The following is a 25,710-nucleotide window of genomic DNA, read 5'->3' as shown; positions in this document are numbered from 1 at the left end:
CGTATCAGTTAAAAGAGCAACAACCCACAACCCTCAGGGGGGAGGAACTTGGCTCCCTTACACTACTAGCAACCTTTGACATAATTAGCTGTGACAAATTGATTTAAAGTGTGGCTGCAGGAAGAGGAGTAAGAACGCTCTGCTCTGCCTTGTGGGCGTTGTAGTCTTTCCTCTTGCACATGCCTGGGCTGCAATAAGAAACTGGACTCTAACTCCCATAGTTCCCATTAGATTATACCGCACAGGCTCAGAGTCCATATGCCTGGAGTGGGTGGCTACATTGTGTCTATTGTATGGGTTGATTTTTGTTTTGTTTTGTGTTTTGGGGCTGGCATTTTGTACATCACGGGAGGTTTAAATTGGAGTGAAAAGCATGGCTGATGAGCAAGAAATCATGTGCAAACTGGAAAGCATCAAAGAGATCAGGTATGTTTTCTTTTGTGCAGCATCAGTAACACTAAGCTATTTTCCCTCTCCTTGAAGGAGTGAATGAGTTATACCGATTTGAAGAAGCTTCTGTTATGTTACAAAATAAAATAAAATAAAATAAACCACCCCAACGAAAAACCCTGGGATGAAAGCTGGAGATAATTTTTTAAAGTAGGAAAAGAAGCATCTGCTGAGAGTGGGTGCCGTGAAACATGCATTACAGGGCGGTGATTGTCATGTATTTCCAGGGAATTAGCCTTAAGTAATAAAAAGGGGAGGGAGGTGGGAGCTATGAATGGACAACTGGAGATCTGTTTTAAAGCAGTTGTGGTCTTTTAATTATTATTTATTCCGGTAAACTGTTAGGATTATTTTTTTACCCATTCATTCCTAACATTCTTCTGGTTGGCTGCATCTAGGAAATTTCTGAAGGGAGGTGGGGGAGAAAATTACAGAATATAATGTATGTACGTGAGCCAAATATGCATCCAGAGTACAGAAGCTGCTTTGAAATCAGCGAGGTGGGGTTGGGAAGTGATTTTTTTTTAAATAACATTTATTCATTTGGCTGGAATCACTTATAATACCCTGCAAAAGTGTCTGCATAGCTAATGCTTTGGGTAATATGCATTGCAACAGTGGCTTGCAAAGGAATTTGGGGGGTTCTTGTGGGGAGGGATTGAAAGGAAAGAAAACTGCATCTTGGGAGATCTGTTTAGCCAGCTTACTTCTCTCTCTCTCTCACCCCCATTTGGAGAAGGAGTTAGGGTTAGGGGTGTTGTGTGAAGTCAAACTGATGAATGTTCTTTTCCTTGTTCCCTTCCTGTTGTTTATTGTGGTCCTCTCCTCTGAAGGAGTTATTGGGGGCATAGGGTGGAATGATGATGATGATGATGATGAAGCAGGAACACAATGGCACTAAGGCTGCTATTGCTTTCCCTTAAAGAGGTTTACCAGCAAGGCAGGAAGCTAGGTCTCTCCACTCTTCAGTGCAATCCAATATACCATTAATTTTTATATAGTGGCCTTCATAGAGTGAATCACAGGACATGTTGCAGGAAGAGTCAATCATAAGCAACAATGCATGGCACCAGGGTGGATTGTTTTGGCTGGCTTTAAACGCTCAGTTTGCGCCTTTTCGTTTATGAACGTGATGTTCTGGTTACTGCCTGAGTTGCGTGCATTTAGCATGAATTTGTGCATTTAATAGCAAAAGCATGTAATAAGGAAAGTGCAATCATTTTGAAAGTAGCTGGGCGAAAGAACAAATAGCTGTGACTGGGATATATATGTAGGTATTTATACCATACTCACCAGCATGGTGAGTTGTGTTTTTATATTTTTGTATCAGGAAAATGTAAGAGGTTATCTGTGGAGTGCGGATGGGGAGGGGGAAATCAATAAAACAAAAAATAAAAAATGTCACTGTAGCATGGTCAATCGACTGAGAAAAGAAACTGAAATCAAACCACAGAATAAGCAACAATTAAATTACTATAGTTTTTATAATCATTACACCTTTAACAAAATCTCCTAGTTGGAATACTGTCTGACTATGTCGAAGCAAATTATTCTACCATGCAAGGGCCAAGTCCTTCTTCATGCAAAGACTGCTCACATGAATAATGGTGGCAAGACCAGGCCCCAAATTATTTTTATATATAGTGTACCAAAATACATATAATGAGAGACAGGACAGTGAACATGTTCCAGATTAATACTGAGGCTCTGAAACTTCTGTGCTCAGCTGCCATAATTGTCATCTTTTAAAACAGATCATCAGCCAGCTAGAAGTTCTGTTGAGACCTGATTGTTGTAAAATTGGATTTAAATATCTGATTTTCTGCTTGGTTGTTACAATACTTTGTATTTGGGAACATCAAGTACATTCAGTTTTTTGATTCAAAAGTGAATTTAACTGTAATTATTTAATTTGACACACTTCGCTGTTGTAGTTATTGGCCTTATTGTAAATTATAGTGCCATGAAAGCGAAACGAAGATCTGTGAAATCTAAGAATCCTTCTACATCAAAGGGCTAAATCCTGATTACCATATTGACCTAAATAGACAGTCGCATTTAACTGGGACAGATCAGGTGTATAAGGCGTGTTGGTTTTGGCCCAAAATAGGCCAGATAAGAAATCATAAGCTCTGGATATTGGTACTTTTATGCCTGATTTATTTTAAAGTACATAAACAAATTTTATGTGCTTAAAAGGTTCCACCATACTCTAATTCAGTGGTTCCCAAACTTGTTCCGCCGCTTGTGCAGGGAAAGCCCCTGGCAGGCCGGGCTGGTTTGTTTACCTGCCGCGTCCGCAGGTTCGGCCGACTGCTGCTCTCAGTGGCCGCGGTTCGCTGCTGCAGGCCAATGGGAGCTGCTGGACGCGGCGCGGCCCAAGGGATGTACTGGCAGGTAAACGAACCAGCCCAGCCCGCCAGGGGCTTTCCCTGCACAAACGGTGGAACAAGTTTGGGAATCACTGCTCTAATTGTTGTTTATTTTAATTTGTACTCTGTCTGCCCTGTTCCACATGCAAAGTTAAAAGGGCCTTTATAAATAAAATCACTAGCTGAAAAAAGCAAAATTTGCCCTATTGTTTTCTCTCACTTGATGTCTCTTTTGGAGATGAAGGGTGAGACCCTTTCCTATATTATGCCCAACTTTTATATTTATTAAAGGGACTTTATTGGGGTTTCAGGGGATGTCAGGGCTTGATCCTGAAAACACTTCTATACATGCTCAATTGGAAATCAATGGGATTACTCCAGTCAGTAAATTTAAGTATGCATGTAAGGCTCCAATCACGCAAAGACTTATACATGTGTTTGACTTTATGCATTGAGTAGTCCCATTGCTTTCAGTGGAACTACTCTCAGTGGTCAAACTAAGCACATATGTAAATCTATGCAAGATTGGGCTCCAGCATTCCCCCTGGGGAGAGAATGAGTGAGAGAGAGAATGAACCGCCCATGATAGATGGTAGTCACTTCCTGAGGACACTCAGGCCTGGTCTACACTAAAAAGTTAGGTCGAAGAAAGCCGCCTGAAGTCGACCTGTTAAAGTATGTGTCTACACTGACGGGTCCTTTACGCTGACCTAAATTGCCTCTAATGTAATCTGCTTCTGTAAGAGGCGTAGCGCTTAATTCGATTTTCATGGGTAGACTGCGAGGTAGTGCAGATGCAGCGTTGTGTTCGACTTAATTGGCCTCCAGATGGTGTCCCACAATGCTCATCTGTGACCGCTCTGGAGATCATTCTCAATTCTGCTGCACCGCAGCCAGGTACACAGGAAACAGCCCCTCCCCTGCTAAAGCCCTGGGAATTTTTGATTTCCCATTTCCTGTTTGATCAGCATTGGGAGCATGCCAGCTTGAGCACAGTTTGAGTACACCCCAAACGCGCTCCAGCGTGGTCTGCACAGGAAGTGGTGGATCTCATCGCTGTGTGGGGAGAAGAGTCTGTGCAGGCAGAGCTCCAATCCAGCAGAATATCTATGCAAAGATTGCTCCTGGAATGGGGGAGAAGGCCTACACGAGGGACACACAGCAGTGCCGTGTAAAAATAAAAACTTCGCCAAGCGTACTAGAAGGCAAGGGAGCCGAACAGTCATTCTGGTGCTGAACCCCACACATGCCGGTTCTACAACGAGCTGCATGAGATTCTCGGAGGTGACCCTACCAGCACCCCCACAGGCAATGTGGACACCTAACAGATGTGTGAGTCTAGGGACAACAAGAAGGACGATATGGTGGATGAGGAAGAGGAGGAGGAGGAGGAGGAGAATGGGAGACTGGCGAGTGGTGGAAATATTTCTCCCCAAGAGCCAGGAAATATTTTTAACCCCGGAGTCCTGTGGGTCGCAGGACATCATGGTAGCCGACCGTGATGCTGGGGAAGGCACCTCTGGTGAGTATACAATTACAATGAAAATCCAGTTAAACTTTAGCGGGCACACGCATTCGGTGGTATTGCATGTTTACTGTGAAGAAAAAGCAAGGTGCTGTAATTCTCTGCTTACAAGCCGCTCCAGCTACGCAGACGGTGACCCCCTGGAAAAGACTGTTTATGTGGACTGGGATAGCCCAGGAATCCTCCATGGATATCTCTAGGAAACTTTCATGGAATTACTCTGCAATCCTTTGCAGAAGGTTTCTGGGCAGGGCAGTCTTATTTCTTTCACTATTGTAGGACACTTTCCCCTGCAACTCCTGAATTAATTCTGCTGGCATCATTGCGGTACACAGCATAGCAGCATAAGGACTGGGTATATACCCAGACGCTTGCAGCATCTCCTTCCTTTCCGCCTCTGACCCTCAGGAGACTGATATCTTATAGGATTGCCTAGGGGAAATGGGGGAAGTTCTCATTAAAAGTGCTCTTACAAGAAAAAAAGGGGCATGTAGACCCCCTGCACACATACATACATTCCAGATCGCCAAACCACACTGCTGCTAATGTGCCTTTACTGTGCCCGGCATGGGTTGGCAAGTGGGTTAATGTGGCTGATAGGGGATTGGGGCCCCACATGAGAGATTCCGCAATTTGGGAGTGAAAACGTTCCCCCCCCGCCCCATTTGTAAACAACTTCCAGTGGTGCTATGGGGAAGGCCCATTGTTCAACTAGCTACCTCTGCTGCTGACATGAGCCTGCCATAAACTTCATTAAAAGTGTGGTCACCCATGACCGGGGTGGGGCCTACTCACCATGGGTGGAGCAGCAAAACGGCACAGTGAACGGTTACAGATTCTGATTATGTTATGGCTTGCACCTAGTGTAATAAAGGTGGGTTTTTTTGTTTTGTTTTGTTTTATGAAAGCAGCCTTGCTGTGGACACATTTTATTCATGTACAATGGCTCCTTTATTTTTTCCAATTACTGACAGCTGGAAGTGTGTCCTTTGGCGTTTCATCAACACCTGACTTTTGGTGATTAGAAGGAGGAGAAAGAGAACGCGGGAGGACATGGTCACTGAGATAATGAACGCCTCTGGGACAGCTGACACAGAGCTGAGAGCGTGGAGGATTTCACTGTCTGAAAAGTTAGACATGGACATGGAGAGCAGGAAAGCTTCTAATGAGCAAGAGCGTGCGGCGTAGGATGAGATGCTTCGGATTATGAGGGACCAAGCAGACATGTTGATGCATCTGGTTGAACTGCAGGAACAGAAGCAGGAGGGTAGAGTCCCTCTGCAGACCCTGGTGAACAGCCAGCCAGCATCGCCTGGCATAGAATCACCCTCTCTTAAGCGTTCCCTGAGGCGTGGGCAAAAAGTCCATTATCCCTTTCACTTAACTCAGGGGGAGGGTACAAGGAAAAGAAGGCACCCTTCACAGACCTTTGATGGTCTGGAATGAGGTGTTACGTTACACAGCTGAAAATGTTTCTCCCGTTCCAACTTTACAACCCCTTTTCCCCAAGGTTACCTTTTTTTCTGTTCTCCCTCTTTACTTATGTTTGTTAAATAAAGTAAATGGATTTGAGAAATAAATGTTCTTTATTGAGTAGAAGCAGTGGGCTTGGGCAGGGGGTTGGCTTTACAGGGACAGTGATACAAGGCAGGTGAAGGTTTGGGAAAGCACATTGCAGACAAGCAGTTCACATTACTGTGACTCATTATTGAAACGGCTTTTCAAAACCTCGCAGATACACAGCGCCCCTTGCTGTACTCTTCTTATTGCCCTGGTGTCTGGCAGCTCAAAAATGGCTGCCATGAGATCTGTCTCAACTGCCCACCCTTGGAGAAAAATGTCCCCCTTTTTTTCACAGATATTATGGGCCACACAGCAGGCAGCTATAATCATGGGGATGTTCTCTTCACTAAGGTCTAACCTTGTTAGGAAACTTCTCCAGTGCCCTTTCAAACGACCTAAGGCACATTCAACCACCATTCTGCACTTGCTGAAGTTATAGTTGAACTGTTTCTTACTGGTGTCCAGATGGCCGGGTATGGTTTCATGAGCCATGGGAGCACGGGATAGGCTGGGTCCCCCAGGATAACTATAGGCATCTCAGCGTTGTCAGTGTTCATTTTGTGGTATGGAAAGAAAGTCCCAGATTGCAACTTTTTGAACAGACCCGAGTTCCTAAAGATGCGCGCATCATGAACCTTTCCCGATCATTCTACGTTGATGTCGGTGAAACACCCCCTGTGATCCACCAGCGCTTGCAACACCATTGAAAAGTATCCCTTTCGGTTTATGTACTCTTTGGCAAGGTGGTCTGGTGCCGAGATGGGGATATGTGTGCCATCTGTCGCCCCACCGCAATTAGGAAACCCTATTGCAGCAAAACCATCCACTATGTCGTGCACATTTCCCAGACTCACTACCCTTCGTAGCAGAAGTCGGTTAATGGCCATGCATACTTGGAGCACAGCAGCTCCCACGGTTGATTTACCTACTCCAAATTGATTCCCCACTGACCGGTAAATGTCTGGTGTTGCAAGCTTCCAATTAGCGATCGCCACTCGCTTCTCCACTGTCAGAGCAGCTCTCCTTTTTGTGTTGTTGAACTGCAGGGCAGGGGAAAGCTTTGCACAAAGTTCCTGGAAGGTGGCCTTCTGCATTCGAAAATTCTGCAGCCACCGCTCATCATCCCATACCTGCAAAATGATGCGGTCCCACCAATCAGCGCTTGTTCCACGGGACCAGAAATGGCGTTCAACAGAGTGCAGCTGCTCTGTGACTGCCAGCAGCAACTGTGAATTGTTTTTTTTCAATGGCTTGCAGCAGGGCTGCTTGCAAGACATCGCTATGTTCCGGGCGGCAGACCCTACTTTGGCTCTGGAAATACTGTAGGAGAAGGCGCAAGGTATTTGAGATGCTCACAGCAAGAGTGCACAACTGAGCAGGCTGGGGTTATGGCGCATGTGCGGCGGTTTTAAGGTGCGAAAACCACTGGGTTGTTTGCCATTGAGCACAGTGCATCATGGGATGCCAATGCAATGTTCCCATTCTCCCCTGTGACAATGTTTTGGTCCCATGAGGTATTGCACAGACTTCCCAACACACACTGCGGCAAGTTGCACTTGGGGATAGCTACCCACGATGCACTGCTTTGTGCATCGATGCAGGCACTGCTAGCGAGGATGCATTCCATCGAGACAATGAGCACGGTGTGGCCACGCACTATCGACTTAATTAATTTGGGGGCTCAAGGTCCAATTAGATAAAGTCGACTTGATTTTTGTAGTGTAGACAAGCCCTCAAACAGTATGGTGAAGAGGGCAGTATAGGAACTTAGAATGGAAAAGAATAGAAATGAGAGCAGTATCAACTATGTAGGCTAGGTTCCAAATTTAGTTTTTTTTTTTTCAAAAATAAATATTTTAAATGCCCTAATATTAGTGGAAATGTCTTCATAATTCAGGTGTACTTTGTTTTTTAATATTAAAAGTTTATTGTTTGGGTTGGAACAGTCCCCTGAAACTCCAATGTTGTTGCATTCTGGCAGCACACTGGAACTAGAAAATGAAACTGACTAGTAACAGCAAAGAAATACCTTGCAACTCCAGCAACAAAAGTGTCATGTGAACACCTGTTCTCACTTTCAGGTGACATGGTAAATAAGAAGCAGGCTGCAATATCTCCTGCACATATAAACAAGCTTGTTTGTTTTAGTGATTGGCTGAACAAGAAGTAGGACCGAGTGGACTTGTAGGCTCTAAAGTTTTACATGGTTTTGTTTTTGAGTGCAGTTATGTAATAAAAAAAAATCTACATTTGTAAGTTACACTTTCATGATAAAGAGATTGCACTACAGTACTTGTATTAGGTGAATTGGAAAATACTATTTCCTTTGTTTATCATTTTTACAGTGCAAATATTTGTAATCAAAATAATATAAAGTGAGCACTGTGCACTTTGTATTTTGTGTTGTAATAGAAATCAATATAGTTGAAAATGTAGAAAAACTTCCAAAAATATTTAATTTCAATTGGTATTCTATTGTTTAGCAGTGCGATTAATGACAATTAACTTTTTTAATCACAATTAATTTTTTTGAGTTAATCGCGTGAGTTAACTGCGATTAATCGACAGCTTTGTGGTGGCTACAAGAAATTGACCAAGTATAAGGGACAGTATAGTTAATATATTTACTTTTTAAAATTACATAATGTATATTTAAAAGTGCATATATTTCGATTGAATCCCTGTGTCCCACCCTACTCTTGCTTCCAAATGTTCTGGTGCAACCCCCTCTTCTTTTGCAAAGTCCCATTGAGGTCAATGGCACGGCACATGGAGTCAGAGTTCAGTGCTAACAGATCTGGATGCAGGACTGGGGCCTTAGATCGTAAACTCTTCTGGGCATTGACTGTCTTCTGTCTGAGTGAGAATGCCTCGCATATTATAGATGCTCCTGGAAAGCACATAATTAATAACAGTGCACTGAAAAATTCACATTACTCACAGTGTGTAAAGTTAAGCACTTGTGTAAATCTCTGTAAGATTGGGCCCTAACACTGTAAGAATAACAAATTTTAATACCAGTTGCTCTAATTCTCTTCATCCTCCCATTCAAAAGTAATAAATCTTAATATAAAATAAATATGCATTCATTTTCTAAAACTGTTAAGACATCATGCACATCTTGTCTCCTCAGTAGATGAAAGACCTCGCTCCAAACTCTTGTAAATTTGTGAGTTCTAGAGAGTTGAATGATACGTTTTTCTTCTTAATTTTCATCAGATTATCAGTTATGAATGTTTGCTTCATATAGAGAAAATGGCACTATTAATCCTGAAAGTAAAAAGTATGACAACTTTATTATTATTACTAAATAACTCCCCAAAGTTTACTGTGGTCGTTTTAAAAACCCTTAAGTGACCATTAATTCTTCACAGAGGCTAATATACTTTTGATTTGGGCCACTGGAACTGAAGGCCAGTCAGCAACTACTTTCTTGTTGAAATAAGCACTGCCTCTGGCTGCAGAAATCAATGCATTCAGGTAGCCGTTTGTTTTGACAAAATGATCTCTGGCTTGATGAGGGGATGACTTTTATCAATATAATGCTTTTATAGCTGACTGTTTTTTTCCAGCTGTTTTTACTTTCATGGGCTGATTCTGATTCTTCAAAACTGGGACAGTTGGCTTCCTTTAAAAAAAATGTTTGTATCTATATAAAGCATGTAATATTCTCTTTAATAATACATGGCATCTACCATATGAAATATACATGCCTATAGCTTAGGGTTGCCACTCATCTGGATTTTACCCAGACAGTCCGGTTTTTGGCTTCCGTGTCTGGGTGCCATTTAGGATTGCCAGGAGCCTGGTTTTTGACTGGAAAGTCTGGGTCAAAAAGGGGACCTGGCAGTGTCTGGTCAGATGTGCTGATGGACATCAAAAGTCTGGTCTCTGTGGGGTGAGGGGAGGCGCTAGGTCATTTACCCACACCAGCCCCTGTTCAGCTGGGGCTGCCTCCTGCCTGCAGGCAGGCTTCTAGTCATGTTGCAGCAACTCCCATTCCAGCTCTGGAGCAGAGGGAACCCAGTTCTGTGGCAGGGGTGTGTGTGTGTGTGGGGGGGGGGGTACGTGGAAACAATTCAGCAAGCAATGGGGGTGGGGGGAGAGAGGAGCGAGTGATGGGGGCGGGGGCAGAGCGGGGTCTTGGTGGAATAGGCAGGGTAGTGCGCGGGTCTTTAGGGGTCTGGTTACCAGCAATTAGAAAGGTGGCAACCCTACTGTAACTGTAAAATATTCATCTAAGTGAATATCTTTGTAAATATCTCTGGGTGACCTCTGAGTCAATCCAATTCCATGTCTGGCTTTGTACTGTGCACACCTCTGCTTCCAGCTTTTCTACTCCCCAGTGTAATGGTGCTGATCAGAAGCAACATTAATCCAACGTCTAGAGGGAGATTTTTTATTTTTAAGGCTGTTTTTAAAATGTCTCATGTGATGAAGGACTTTGTTGTATTTTGTTCCAAAGAAGCATGTAAAATTTCGTTCAGGATTTTTTTTTTAAATCTCCTTTTACTGATATTATCAGTGTTGGACATTTCTGCTATGGGTATGTTACACCCTAGAAAAATAACCCATGGTGCTGTGTTTTGGATCTCCTGCAGTTATCTCAGTCCCATCCATAAAACTCATGATAGGAGCCAGAATTTGTTACCCAAGGACTTGATCCTGGTCCATTTGAAGATCTTTGGTCAGATTTTGAATTATCACAGTTCCTCTGGTTTTCATTTTCGATCTGTTTGAAGCTATAGACTACTTTAAAAATGCACAGGGGAGGGATCAGAAGTACTGGAGGCTTAGGCAGGTATTGTATTTGTTCTTGGAACTGGACACAAGGGATGTAAGAGGAGGGGTAACAGAAGCAACTCCAGAGCCTTCACAATAGCAGAGTTGGTGGGCACAGTTCTGATGAAAGCAGGGGCTGCATCTCTAAGATCATGTCTTTGGAAAGTGAAGATTGGAATACAATTGAATCATGGCCTGGCTAAACTGGATTGGGAACTAGAACAGGTTCCTGACTGTCTGGGCAACTGTTTTAAAATGGAGATGGTCATGAAGCAGTGCCGATTAAGCAACATAGCAGAGCTATGCTTACTATTAGTTGAAACAGCCAGTCCCTCTCTCCTAGCTTTGGAGGGAAAGACATTGCTCCAGACTCCATAGCTTTTATGTGTAGAAATATGGGGTTGCACCATTTTAAAAAGAAGAAACAAAAACTGGAACAAAGGGAGCTGCAGTTACAAATAGCATTAAAGGGGCTGGAGGTCAGCAGAAAACTGAGACTATCCTGTGGACTGCAGGTGGAATTTTAGATGCTTTGAAATGCCATCAGAACTTTTGGAGCATCCTTTGTATAAAGCAAAAGTCTGCATTTTAGTGTCTCAGTCTATTGTCGAGATAGTTGGCATTTGCATCCTATACTCCATTTCTCAAAAGCTCCTTTAAAGCCCAGCAGGAATGAACATTTCTCTAGAATTTCCTCTCTCGTGATTAAGGTTTAATCATGACTGATACAATGCTGAACACAATTGTCCTGGTCTACAGTAACTGGTAAATCATGGTAAGTTTCATGTAATCTAACTCTATTGTCCAATACAATAAAAAAGTTGTAGTGGAGACAAGACGAGTGACAGAGTTGGGATGATAACCCAGGAGTTCCCTGATTCCAGGATTCTGCACAGTCCACCCCAGTCTTTCAAAGATATACTTTAGTTCTGACCTTATCAACTTTTGCCAACCCCTTGCTATCGATGTGAACACATTTGCTTGTGTGATGTCTCTGAGCAAACAGAATTTACATTGACATTACGGCAGTTGTCCCTTTATATTTGTCATTTCCGGTGGGTTGTAGGAATAAGACTTTGCAGATGGAAAAGATCAAGGCACGCCTGAAGGCAGAGTTTGAAGCCCTGGAATCGGAGGAGAGGCACCTGAAGGAATACAAGCAGGAGATGGACCTTCTGCTGCAGGAAAAGATGGCCCATGTGGAGGAGCTGCGGCTGATCCATGCTGACATAAATGTGGTATGTAGCAGGGGGATTGTGGGCAGGATATACTTTATATATAGTTCCATATGGATTGTCCTAAGGATATACAGTTGACAGATTAGAGATAGGCCACCTGAGCTTTCCTGACAGCATGAAAGGATTATATAGATTGTATCAAACGAGTTAAAGTTAGTCACTGTTAGTGCTTGTCTGTATCAGACAAGATGATTTTCAATAATAGACATGGGAGGGATTTAGGTCAAAGGGAACGAACAATCAAACCCATTGCTGCTGCGATGGTACCAGCAGCCATAGTAACGTTATTCTGACTCTTCCTAGCAAATAACCCTCTTAGTGCTGCCTAATTTAACACCTAGAACCTGGGAGGCTTTGGCAGCTGTCTGGGATTTGGGTTGTTTTCTTTTTGGGAAGCAGGGATAGTGGGATGGTTTGTTATGTTTGCATAGTGCCTAGAATCAGGGAGCCTCGATTTCTCCCTGAGACAACTAAGCACTGCTGCAATACAAATAGTAAAACAAGCAGGCGAGTGAAGGATATTAATACAAAATAGGGAGACTAATTAGTAGAGGGGTACACTGGAGAGTAGGGTTACCATTCGTCCGGATTTACCCGGACGTCCTCCTTTTTGTGCTAAAAATAGCGTCCGGGGGGAATTTGTAAAGCACTCACAATGTCCGGGATTTCCCCCCCGCAGAGCAGAGCGAGCGGCTGGGAGGGCTGCAGGGAAGTCCCGGGCTGGACTCCGGAGCAGCTGTAGAGGAGCCGGAGCCGCCCTGCATTCTGAGCCGGCAGCTCCCTTGCAGCCCAGTCCGGCAGCACTGTGCAGGGCCAGACCGGGTTTTGTTGTGCTGGGGAGCTCAGCCACGTGTCCAGCTCGGCTGCACAGAGCCCAACACCCTGTTCTGAGCAGCAGGGTAAGGGGGACCGGGGGCAGGAAGGTTCTGGAGGTGGCAGTCAAGAAACGGGGGGGGGGCTTTTTGGGGGGAGTGGAGAAAGTTTTGGGCAGTCAGGGTACAGGTAGGGGGTAGGGTCCTGGGGGGCAGTTGGGGGGGGGTCTTAGGAGGGGGCAGTTAGGGGACAAGGAACAGGGAGTCTTAGGTAGGGGGTGGAGTTCTGGAGGGCAGTTAGGAGCAGGGGTCCCAGGAGGGGGCAGTCAGGGGACAAGGAGCAGGGGGGGAGTGTTTGGGAGTTCTGGGGGGGGGCTGTCAGGTGGCAGGGGTGGGGAGATGGATCGGAGCAGTCAGGGGACAGGGAGCAGAGGGGTTTAGATGGGTTGGGAGTTCTGGGGGGGGGGCTGTCAGGGGGTGGGGAGTGGTTGGATGGGGCGTGGGAGTCCCAGGGGTCTGTCTGGGGGTGGGGGTGTGGATAAGGGTTGGGGCAGTCAGGGGACAAGAGGCAGGGAGGCTTAGATAGGGAGTGGAGTCCTGGGGGGCAGTTAGGGGCAGGGGTCCCAGGAGGGGGCAGTCAGGGGACAAGGAACGGGGGGAGGGTTGGGGGTTCTGGGGGGGCGGGAAGTGGGAGGGGCAGGGGCGGGGCTAGGGCGGGGCTCCTCCCGTCCTCTTTTTTTCTTGCTGAAATATGGTAACCCTACTGGAGAGTGCTGAGGATTTGTGAACTGCTGGGTTTGCAAAACCATTCTGAATTAGCAACTCCATTCACCTGCAGTTTTAAACTCACACTTTTCTTAAGGGTGAGTAAATATTTTTAAAATGTTGAGCTAAAGGGAAGCCTGGGCTCTGTATTAGGGATGGAAAATCTCCCAAACTGTGGGTAGGCAGAAGTGGGTGCCTTGAATATATGGCACATACACCACCTTCATTTGTCATTAGAATTTTCTCACCCCCTCCACTCCCTGCTTCTCTTTCACGCTGTCCCACTTGCACTTGATGTTTCCCTCAGATTATCTTTCTCTCTGCTGCTTCTCTCCCTCTCTTTCCCAAGTGGAACATGAACTCAACAACATCAGAGTTAAACTTTTGAACTCAGGGGGTATTTGGAAAGGCTTGAAATAATGCAAATGAGTTGGCCCTGCCCCAGTGGAGATTTTTTTTTAAGGGTTATTTTTATAACCTTCCTTGAGAATCTTTCCAAAGTGCCCGCATTTGGTGATCCAGCTAAGCGGTTATCACACTTGCCTTCCTGGGCTGCTGTGCAGAGGAAGAAGGAGGTGCAAGCTGAATCCTTTCTTGACACTACCTCTCACATGTTTAACACAAAAACATTGCCCGGCCTAATTGCTTCCAGCTGCTTTTTCCCTGCCCATATTCCACCCTACAGAATGTTAATTCCTTATTTGGCCATTGCATTGTCTGCCTATTCTGCACCCATCTGAATGTAAAAAGCTCCACTTTCTAAAGGGCAACATCATCTTTGCACTCTGCCACCTCTGGCTGGTGAATCAGAGAGCTGTGAATGGAGCAATCTGTTAAACAAATGTTATCTCCTGTTTCAGATGGAGAACACCATCAAGCAGTCTGAGAATGACCTCAACAAGCTCTTGGAGTCCACTCGGCGCCTGCATGAAGAGTACAAACCCCTTAAGGAGCACGTAGATGCCCTACGGATGACTCTGGGCTTGCAGAGGCTGCCAGATCTGTGTGAGGAGGAAGAGAAACTCTCTCTTGAGTAAGTCTCTAGAATCTAGATCAAACATTATTTGGCCTTGTAACCAGTTATGATTCTGTTGGCATTTTGTCATTTTTGTTTCTGGGCCCAGCTGGAAGGTAGGAACTCAGAGGCAATCATGAAAAACAAAATTAATTGAAAGTGGAGGAAGCATGTATGTGCGACAGAAATTAGCCAGCCTTTTACAAGCCTCCATAAGGGTTCTGTCTGAATATGGGGCAAAGATCAAAGTTACATTTAGATCAGCCAAAGCTGCAAACCTCAGCTCTGACCTGTAAATTAAAGGGTGTTTGAATCTAAGGTTTTGGTTCTACTCTTATCTCTAATTTTACATTACATGGTACTTTTTCCAAAGGATCCATTTCTTCCATTTGAGTAGCAGGTATGGGTATAATGCAAGGGAGGAGAGGAACCCAAAACTATCACCCACACTATGTCTTCTACTACATGGGTGGCTTTAGTGAGTCTTGGTCAGAGTTCAAATTTGTGCTACAGCTATTAAAAAAAAAATCACAGAATCTAATCTGGTAAACTGTGGCTGAATCCAGATGTTTGGATCTATGGAAGAAATGTAAAGGATATGCTCTTCTTTTTGAAAACCAGGGAGGACGTTAATGTTTCTATCAAGAATGACCCATCTAGCCTTGTATCCAGCAGAGACCAACCCTTCATGCTTGAAGGGAAGGGGACAAATTCTCTGCTTTGGCTCATGTGATCTTATTGGGTGATTTCTTCCTGATCCACTATGAATAATCTGATCCTCCTGTGGTCTTAAATATATAAAATCAACTCTTACCCCTGGAACATATTAAATTAATAATTATGCAGTTCATCCCTTGCTGCAGAATTGTGCTCCAAAATCTCAGTTTATATTAAAAACAAAGAATAAAAAACATGTCTTAGTGCTTGTTGATGCAGATAAAACTTTGAAAACAAGAACCTGAAACATAGTATATCAGCTTTGCTATAATTATTCCACTAACCAGTTACATGATTGACTCTGGCTCAGTAACATTAAAAAATTCACAAAAACCTAGATATTGAGAGTGGATGGAATTCATTACTTGACAAGTCTTCTCCATGTATATTAGGATGATCCTTAATGAATGATTGGCGGTGGGCTTGTGATTTTGGCCACATGTAGTATTTTAACTATTATCATTATCCCATTTTAAAAAATTTGGTCCAAATGAGTCCTTGGTGCAAGTCATTTGATTCTAGAAGAAGAAAACCAGAGTTGAATTTGGCCCGTGATGTTTTAGCACAGAAGTGGGTTCATGCATCCGACAAAGTGGGTATTCACCCATGACAGCTCATGCTCCAATACGTCTGTTAGTCTACAAGGTGCCACAGGACTCTTTGCTGCTGTTACAGATCCAGACTAACACGGCTCCCCCTCTGATACTTAGCACAGAAGAGTCATTACAAATCAATGCTTGTTAAATAAATAAATGACAGGCCAGCAGTTGATTATAATTTTGGTTTGTTTTTGTATAGTTACTTCGAAAAGCAGAAAGCTGAATGGCAGACAGAACCCCAGGAACCTCCCATTCCAGAATCTCTGGCTGCAGCTGCAGCTGCTGCCCAACAGCTACAAGTGGCTAGGAAACAGGACACCAGACAGACAGCAACTTTCAGACAACAGCCACCTCCAATGAAGGTGAGGTGTTATCTCTTGGGGGTCAAATACACAGGCTTGTCTCTTGGGTGATTGGAACATATCATGTTCATAAAGGAATTAGCACTAAAAATAATGATGTGCCCAATTCTTATTTTGCCTGCTTTAGAGTAAACCAAGGGCAATTCCCCTGAAGTTAAAAGAGCTGCACCAGTCAGTGAGAGGTCAGAATCAGGCTCTGTATCTTGTATGACTCCCCCTGTAGGGACTCTTCAGTCATAGGACAGGTACTGCCAGTTTCTACTCTCTGTGCTTCCTGAGCTTGAGAAACATTATTGTCACAAGGAGAAAATATCAGGTACTAATGGGTTCTTCAGCCCAGCAGAGAAAGGCATGACAAGAACTAGTGGCTGGAAGCTAAAGCCAATTTCAGATTAGACATATGTCACACATTTTTAACAGAGAAGATGATTAACCATTAGAAGAAACTACTAAGTCTATATCTACACTACAACTTATGTCGGCATAATTTATGTCACTCTCCTGGTAGGGGGAATAAACCACTCTCCTGAGCAGCATAAATTACACCGGCATTATGTGCACAGCACTACATCGGCAGGAGAGCGTCTCCTGCCAGCATAGATTCTGCCATTTGCGGAGGTGGTTTTATTATGCCGACGGCAGAGCTCTCTCGCGTCAGCATAGTGTCTTCACTGCAGCGGCGCAACTACATTGGTACATCTATGCCGCTGCGAGCACTGTACGTGTAGACATGGCTAAGGAAAGTAGTGGAGTCTCCATCTCTTGATGTCTTCAGATTAAGACTAGATGCCTTTCCGAGGTATGCCTACTGGATGTGGAGGTGTAACTTCCAGCTTGGAGAGGCGTACCTGTGCTAGTTTTGACTGTACTAGTATGCTTAAAACTAGACTTGAAGCTGCAGCTACATGGGTGCCGGGATGGGCTAGCCACTCCAAGTATCCTACGTATGTATTTTGGGTGGCCAGCCTGCCCCACCGCCCATGTAGCCATGGCTACATTGCTTCTTTTTAGGGCACTAGTTCAATCAGAGCTAGCATGGGCACGTCTCCCCAAGCTAGAAGTTACATCTCCAACTCCACTGCAGACATATCCTGAAAGATATGGTTTAGTCAAGCACAAGTTATTGGGCTCAATACAGGGATAAGTGAGTAGAAGTCTATGGCCTGTTGTATACAGGGGGTCAAACCAGATGATCTAGATAGAGGTGCCTTCTGACTTAAAATCGATGAAATCACAGCTGGCCTCCTAAACAATTTTTCTGATACAGTCAGACATTGTCAGTACAAAAATCTTGAAAATGTGAGGGAAAGCTCAAAATAAATTTGAATTTAATATCAAAATAAATGATGAAGTGGGGTTGCACTGGCAGTTTTATTCATTTGAAAATTTAATTCAATAAATCCTTTAGTTTTCAACTGACCTGAAGCTGCTGTCGGATCTAGGAACCTTGCCGCAGAATTTAGTTCCACTTCGCCACTGAGTATGCAGGGCCTTACTTATTTTTCCTGTACAGTAAGTTAACTTATTAGAGCAGGTAACATGCTCAATAAGCAATGTGTCTCAACAGAACTTCATGGGTTTATTACCTCACAGAGAAATAGGTTGCTAACAGGGTCCTGGTCCATGACTGGGACTCCTAGATACTATTTCAATACAAATAAATTAATAAGATGTAACATTGCATTGCAGGCCTGTTTATCATGTCACCAGCAAATTCATCGGAATGCACCGATATGTCCACTCTGCAAAGCAAAGAGCCGGTCTCGGAATCCCAAAAAACCCAAGAGGAAACAGGATGAGTGAAACACAGAAAATCCATGGAGAAAACATGTGACCCATCCTAATCCCTTTCCAGTAGAACTGTAAACGTGGCCAGTTTATTGAAGTGCAGACTTAAGTATGACTTACCCATTGTTTTCTAGCTAATGTGACGTAAGCACAATGTTTCTGTTCCGTCTTAATTTCCATCCAGTCCTCACATTCTGGTTTTAGGAGAAGTGCTGATGGTGCTACATTTCAACATTTTAGTCATTCCATCTTTTTGACTCCTAAGCCAAATGGAACTTCTATTGCAAGTAGTCTGAATGCTGATGAGCACATTGTAGATCTGATTGCAGAGAACGACAGATGATCCCTCCTGTGAAGATATATTTGAGGATACATGTTTCCTAGTTAAATACAGTAGACCTAAGGTACCACTACTGTACTTGCCAAAATGTCCCTGTGTTTTTTCTATCTCTACACTGTTTGCCACACAGTATCTTTTGCTAAAAAGCAGGCACTGTCTATAAAACCAGAATATTCTTAATGATCAAGTGTTACTACAGCAAGTTGTTGTTGTTTTTTGAGAGAGAGAGAGAGTTGTTGCTAAAAGATTACTCTAATTTTCTCCTAACAGAAACCCACTTGAGGCACAGAAGTTGCTGAATATCCATTTGCTATGCTAAAGACCCATGCCTTGACCTAACCAGCAAGATTACATAGGCTAGATATAGAGTAAAACTCAGCGTATCCAAGGATTTGGTGGTATATCTGAAATGACCAGGAAAAATAGGGATATGGGCACAGGGGGGATAAACATATAGTTCAGTTTTATGGGGTTTGATTGTATGGTTCCTACAGAACTGGATTAAAATTTGAGAAGGGGATTAAGCCATTGTATCCATATTAATATTAAATGATGTTTAGCATCTTAATTAGGCCATTTTCAGCAATCATAAAACAGACTTCAATTCAATTAAGAACTAACTAAGGCCTCAACAGCATTTGTGGATTCCTGGGCTCTGCAGCCAAAGAGCTAACTAGTTCTTCAGGGGAAATCATAAAATACCCTGGATTTTAGTGATCATTAACTGCAATATTAGCCATTCTAAACCTCCTTTCCCCCTTACAACTGTGGGTCAAAATCAGCTTTAGAGTAGGCAGGTACAACGCCCATTGAAGTCATAAGGAATTTCACTTGTGCACTCCTCAGTAGTGATGGTTGAAAATTTTATGGTGAAAACTGAGTTTTTGACAAAAGGAAGTTTTCACCAGATGAGTGCACTTTCCTATAAAAACTTCTTGTTTTTCAACAAAAAAAATTAAAAATTTTCCACAGAAAAAAGCCATTTTCCAACCAGCTCTACTCCAGAGCTGATTTCCACTTCTTGCTCTACACGTGCCAACAGAGCTCTGGCTGGAGTATCTATCAGATTCCCCTGATATAGGGTGAGCGCCTTTCCTTATTTCAGCCAAAGTAAGAGTAGCTTCTCTGAGGAAGGGCAAGAACAGGGACCTAGAACCTCCTGGTTTCTAATCCCAACTATACCACTTAGTCCTGGTGCCCTGAGAACATAACTAACTGCTTTGTGATTGACACTCTTCAGTAGGCCTGATAATACTGACTTGTCTCACAGGGGGATTGTGCAAATTAAAGAGCCTTGAATATTAAGAATATTTCTAAAGTACTAAATATTCTTTTCAATAACACTTGGGATTACAGAAGGAGGGAGCCCCTTCCCTAGGTTTTTATCCTCCCCTCTCCATTGCCCCAATCCTTCATCCATACTTGTGCTGGAGTGGTTGTATTAAGGCAGAGGACCCCAAACTGTGGGACATCCCCCACAGGAGGGCATGGAGGAATGTTCAGGTTTGGGGGGGCCCCAGGCCAGCCCCCAGGGAGAGCAGAGAGGGAGGGACATCCAGCCCCTCTCTGACCCAGTTCATCTCCAGCCCCAGCCTGGGCCCCCGGCTCCCGATCCTGAACACAGCTCCACTCTTAGCCCCGGGCCCTGACCCGGCTCCCGACCGCAGCTCCTCAAGGGTGGGGGTGGGGGGAGAATAGATTCCATTACTGGTAAGGGGAGGCGTGACAGAAAAAGTTTGGGGACCACTGCATTAAGGATTTTTGTTTGTTAGTTAAACACAGAATAAGCCACACCCTGGCCTCTGGTGAGGAGACTTTACTTGCTACTGGGGACCGTACAAGCCCACATAAAAAGCTTTTGCTGGCCAAAGCACATGAATTGCCCTAAGGATTAGGAAGGCAAAGGCTTGGGGTCCCAGGAAATGGTGGGAGTGGCAGCCAGGATGGTGAAACTTGTTTCAGTCGTCTGTCTGTTCTTCTGTATTTTCCCCACAAAGTCTCTTCCTTTAAGGACCACAAAGGGAATGATGGGTGAAATAGCTCTTCCCTGCTCTAATTTGTCTACCAGTTAGGCCACGTTTCTAACATACCAGTTTTAGTTAATTAATTTCCAGACCCACATTTTCTTTCTTGTTCACTTCTCAACACCATCCTAGAGTTTTATCAGTACACCTTTGAGTTTGGACTAATTCCGTTTTTCTGTCTGGTTTTCTTGCACCTGTTTATACCATTCTGCATAAAGAATAACTTGACCTACTTTTCATGATTAATTCCCAACAGGCAAAACGTTATAGGCCCAGTTGTCCCAACGGGATTTTATTGAAGTGAGCCACTTATTGCAAGTTTAGTTCATCTTGTAGTGTTGTAATAGTTTCATAACCATATAAACATCTATCAGCAGCGAGAGCACTCAGAACCTTCTGCTCCTGAAAATACAGGCCTCTGCCACTCAATATAAATGGGCATTTTTCTGTTAGATTTAGTATTAGGACTAAGAGCCTCTATGGGATATAGCCACTAGAAGGTAATCTGATCAGACACATTCTTGATCAAATCTGACATTCCATTCAGTAGAGGGCAGTGGTGACATTGACTGACAGTCTTTTATGTCTTGACTCCTGTTTATTAAAAATAAACGCTGGATTCTACTTTTAAATGTTGAAAGGCCATATGCTACCTTCCCTCAATAGTGCGACTCCTGTTGGGGTTAATGGAAAATGTGTATAGTTAGAAGGCAGCATAAGGGCCCTTAATCTGAATTCATGAGAGGGAGCATTATCCTGTTAATAGCATATATACATAACTTCAAAAAGTAATGACAATGGACATTGGGCAAATGGGTCTGCAACGAAGTAGTTTGCTCAGAAATGTAGATTTGTAAAGTCCTTGTGACATCCTGTCCTGTGGATAGCTGAAGGGATAGACGCTGTCCTGACTACTCTCACTTCACTGTTACATTCCAGAGTTACTTCCTCCTTGGGGATTTCTAGAGCAGAGCTCTGACTGAACTGAAGAGTGCTTGGAGATGCACCATTTTCTAAATCAGTGATCTGCACTTTTTTTTTTTTTTTTTAATCTAGTCTCTGGCACCTTCGTGTTCAACAAGCTAACTTTTTTTTAAAATAAGGAAAAACACATTTTTATAATATGTGCATGTAGCATATCTAGTTTATACCAATCATGTATTAGTATTTACATGGCTGTTTTCATATTCTTTACAAAGCTGTGCCATATCAATAGCGTGCTTTGTTGGTTTTGTATTTTTTCTTTTTTACAAAATTGTGCCATATGAATAATGTGCATTTCTAGTAGTAAGTCAAACTATGACCCCAAGGAGTCAAAAGTTGTTTATGTATTTAAGGGAGAGGGGTTCTTTCATAGGGAAAACAGTATTCCCCTGTTACCACTATTGCAGATTGCAAGAAGATTATTGGATGGCTTCTGACATGACAGCACTGGGCCCTTTCCTTTCCTCTCATCTTTTTTCTCGTTAAGAGACTATACAAACCTATATTATGAAATATTGATTTCAGGGGCCTCATTTGCTATGGGGAAAGGGGGGCAGCGGTCCCTCGAGACTTCTCATAGGTTTGTATGCTCCATTATGTCTTCCATTTTTTGCAATCCCCCTTCCCCCCCCCCCGAGACTTTGTAGATTATAATATAATCACATATAATTTTCTATATGATGACACAACTTTGCCACCTCGTCCATCTGTCCAGAATTTTTCTGAAATGACACCCCTTATTGATTTCTTGCTCTTTTAGGTATATGAGCAAACTATCTGCACCATAGTTTTTATTATATAATTTCTGTATTTTCTGGTAAAGTAAAAGCCTCTAAAGATCAACAGTGGCCTCTAATTTTGCACCTATGAATAACTTTGACAATTCATATTTTAATATGTGCACTCAAGAGTTAACTGATGGTTGTCAGGTGTCGGGTTTTTGACTGGAACACCTGGTTGAAAAGGGACCCTGGCGGTTCCGGTCAGCACTGCTGACCGGGCCGTTAAAAGTCCAGTTGGCGGCGTAGGCAGGTTCCATGCCCGGCTCCCAGGAAGTAGCCGGCATGTCCCTCTGGTTCCTAGGCGGAGGCGTGGCCAAGGGGGCTCTGCGTGCTGCCCCCACCCCGAGTGTCAGCTCCGTGGGTCCCATTGGCCAATGGGATCTGCGGAGGCAGCCCCTGCAGGCACGCAGAGCCCCCTGGCCGCACCTCCACCTAGGAGCTGGAGAGACATGTGGTCACTCCCCAGGAGCTGCCTGAGGTAAGTGCCACCCAGAGTCCGCACCCCGAACCCCTTCCTGTTCCCCAACCCCCTACCCCTGCCCTAAGCCCCCTCCCGCACGCTGAACCCTTCAGCCCTGGCCCCACCCCAGAGCCCATACCCCCCCCCCCGTACCCCTGCCCCAGCCCGGAGCCCCCTTCCATACCCTGAACCCCTCAGCCCCACCCCAGAGACCACACCCCCAGCCGGAGCCCTGCCCCCCTCCTGCACCCCAAGCCCCTGCCCCAGCCTGGTGACAGTGAATGAAGGTGGGGGAGAGCGAGCTACGGAGGGAGGGAGGATGGAGTGAGCGTGGGGTGGGGCTTCGGGAAAGGGGCAGTGATGTTCGTTTTTTTGCAGTCAGAAAGTTGGCAACCCTGCCATCAGGCATCCTTGCAACTAAGTGAATCTGCCCTCAACTGCAAGTTACAAAATTAGAGGCCATTTCTGAAAGTATAGCCCCAGCTGTTTTGCTTCTAAGATCAGACTGCTCCAGCAGGGCTCAGGTAAGAGCTAACTAACATCCTTAGTAAGTAAAATATAAAAGACACTGTTCATCCTTATTTGAGAGCCTTCTGCCTTTCCCTCATTAGTTATATTCATTAGTGCTAGCCTTGAGTTTCAATGGGTTCTGTGTTTTAAATATTATACTCCTGTGCCCAGTTGGAGTAATGTGCTAAATGTTCAGCGTGTCTGTACAGTCCTTTTTAATAAACATTGTTTCATGCCATATTTCCTTCTGTGGAGTATTTTCACATATATTTGATTGCATTAGTCCTGATTAGCCAATGTTTTGCAAGCTAAAATCTCAGTTCCTTAGTTTTTTAGAATACAGTTAGAAATACCCCTCTTACAGCAAGCTGATGGAGTTGAAGGTGTTACAGACTAAAGGAAATAAAGGTCCCTGTGCAATGAGCTTTTGTTTGGAAGGAGTGAGGAGTAGAAAGGAAGATAAGACAAGGCCAGGCCTGAACAGTGCTTGGCACTATCCAAGCTTCGCAGTCACATTCCTGGAACACCTATCTATTCTTCTTGCATTCAAAAGATTTCTGAATCCAGATAGAATGATGCCGAGAAACAGAGTCTTGACTTTCACAAGCAGGTATTTTCACATGGAAGTATTCACAGCTCCAGCTGACCATTTACACAAAGACCCTGTTTAGATGCACCTGAATGCCTATTTTGCCTGTGCAATTACCTACACTTGGAGGTGTTCAGTTGTGAACATCAGACCCACAAGAGGACAAAGAAACCTCTTTTTACTGTGATCCAGTTTAAAAAACTATCTACACACAAGTTTGCAACAGTTTAGTTAACCCAGAGGAAACTGCTGAGCAGACTTCCCTTTTTAGCTTACTAATGGCTTAGTGCAGTTTAGCTTGAACTGGTTCTTGACTTCAGCTAATAGAAAACAAGCCACTCTTGAACTGACATAAATGTCCACAACCTCTTGCACTAGTTAATTAGACTGTTTAAAATCACTTCAGTGGAATTTGTGGGTGCTCAATACCAGGTGGGATGGGAGATGTTAGACCACTTGTACTTAAGCAGCTATACATGGATTCAGGAGCCTAATTTTAGGGACTCAGATTTTAGCCCTTAAAAACACTGTCAACAGGAACCACTAGTTCAGTGAGCCACGGAGAAACTGATGAGATGTGGGACACAGGAATCCTTGAGAAGAATCTGCCAACCATTTAAGATAAAGACATGGCAAGAGCGTCTTTAAAAATGAGTTTTGGATAGAGCTTTCTTTCCCAAGTTAGATCTTTATATACTCTGAAGCGGTAATTTTCACTGTGAACAGTAGTGGGAGCTTTCTCCTTAAATGATCAAATGATGTTTAACCTATTAAACTGATACCCAAAATGGAACTTTTGGAAAGCGTCATCCATTTAGAAAGATGAAATAGGATTGGACTCAATCTGGAAATAGTTCTAGACCATTTTGGAATTTTCCTTCCTCCGGTACCCCACTGTCCTCCTTGGTTGAGTCTATGAACTCTCTTCCCATTATCTACGTCAGTGGTTCTCAAGTAGGGGTATGCATACTCCTGGGGGTACGCAGAGGTCTTCCAGGGGGTACATCAACTCCTCTAGATATTTGCCTGTTTAACAACAGGCTACATAAAAAGCACTAGCGAAGTCAGTACAAACTAAAATTTCATCCAGACAATGTCTTGTTTATACTGCTCTATATTGCTATACATTGAAATGTAAGTATAATATTTATATTCCAATTAATTTATTTTATAACTATATGGCAAAAATAAGAAACTAAGCAATTTTTCAGTAATAGTGGCTGACACACTTTTGTATTTTTATGTGTGATTTTCTAAGCAAATAGTTTTTAAGTGAGGTGAAACTTTGGGGTACGCAAGACAAATCAGACTCCTGAAAGGGGTACAGTAGTCTGGAAAGGTTGAGAGCCACTTATCTAAGCAACACCAAAAATCCCCCCAGGGTATTCACTTTGTTAATCAACATTTGGTTCAGCTTCATTTTGATTCTCCTCCTCCATTCCAGATTCTGCTTCCATACAAATCAGCAGCAAAACTCCCATAAACCTTCACTGGGCACATAATGAGATCACAGAGCCCGAAGTCTGTGAGGTACTAAACACCATCTAGAGCTAAGCTCCAGCCTCTACACATTCAACTGCTAAAGAAACATTTCAGCTACCTCAAACAGACCGGTTTGGTCCTAACTTCATAAGACATTTGTCTGAATGCTTGCTGTGAGTTCAGATGCTGCTGTGAAGAGGATTTTTATTAAAAATATGCTCAGATTTGTTTATAAAGTGGGTTTCTGGGGAGGGTGGTGATGAGTAGAGGAAGGGAGGCACAGACACTGCAAGTACATGTTCCCCGAGTAAGAGCCACCCATAGCCAGAAGTAGCTTTCTGGGCAAGTTACTCCTGTGTTGTTTGGAATGCTGCCCCTTTCCTGTTCCTTACTGCCTGGCACCTGCATCTTTCGCATGCCAGTACTGTCAGACCTACAAGAAACCAAGAGAGGGGGTTCAATAGGTAAGTTACAGTGCAAGTTCTTAACAACTTTAACTTCCATGTGTAAACGCGTGCTTTGCTGGGCTGGTTTTAAATATACTCTTCACA

General features: G+C 43.8%; 1 protein-coding gene across 2 annotated transcripts; it reads left to right on the top strand.

Annotated features, from left to right (window-relative positions):
* Nucleotides 1-255: 255 nt before the first annotated feature.
* On the top strand, nt 256-23,328 carry ZC4H2 (zinc finger C4H2-type containing). Of its 2 annotated transcripts, XM_054040818.1 has the most exons (5): nt 256-426; nt 11,759-11,930; nt 14,368-14,540; nt 16,038-16,200; nt 17,890-23,328. In XM_054040818.1, exons 1-5 carry the CDS (start codon nt 374-376, stop codon nt 18,001-18,003), a joined length of 675 nt encoding a protein of 224 aa, XP_053896793.1. In that variant the 5' UTR covers nt 256-373; the 3' UTR covers nt 18,004-23,328. The 2 variants fall into 2 exon arrangements, with proteins under 2 accessions (XP_053896793.1, XP_053896794.1); XM_054040819.1 differs by lacking the exon at nt 16,038-16,200.
* Nucleotides 23,329-25,710: the final 2,382 nt, after the last annotated feature.

Source organism: Malaclemys terrapin, chromosome 9 (genome assembly GCF_027887155.1).
Source record: "Malaclemys terrapin pileata isolate rMalTer1 chromosome 9, rMalTer1.hap1, whole genome shotgun sequence".
Classification (NCBI taxonomy): Eukaryota; Metazoa; Chordata; order Testudines; family Emydidae; genus Malaclemys; species Malaclemys terrapin.
Note: the sequence above shows the minus strand (reverse complement) of the source record. Positions and strands in the feature narration are given on the sequence as shown.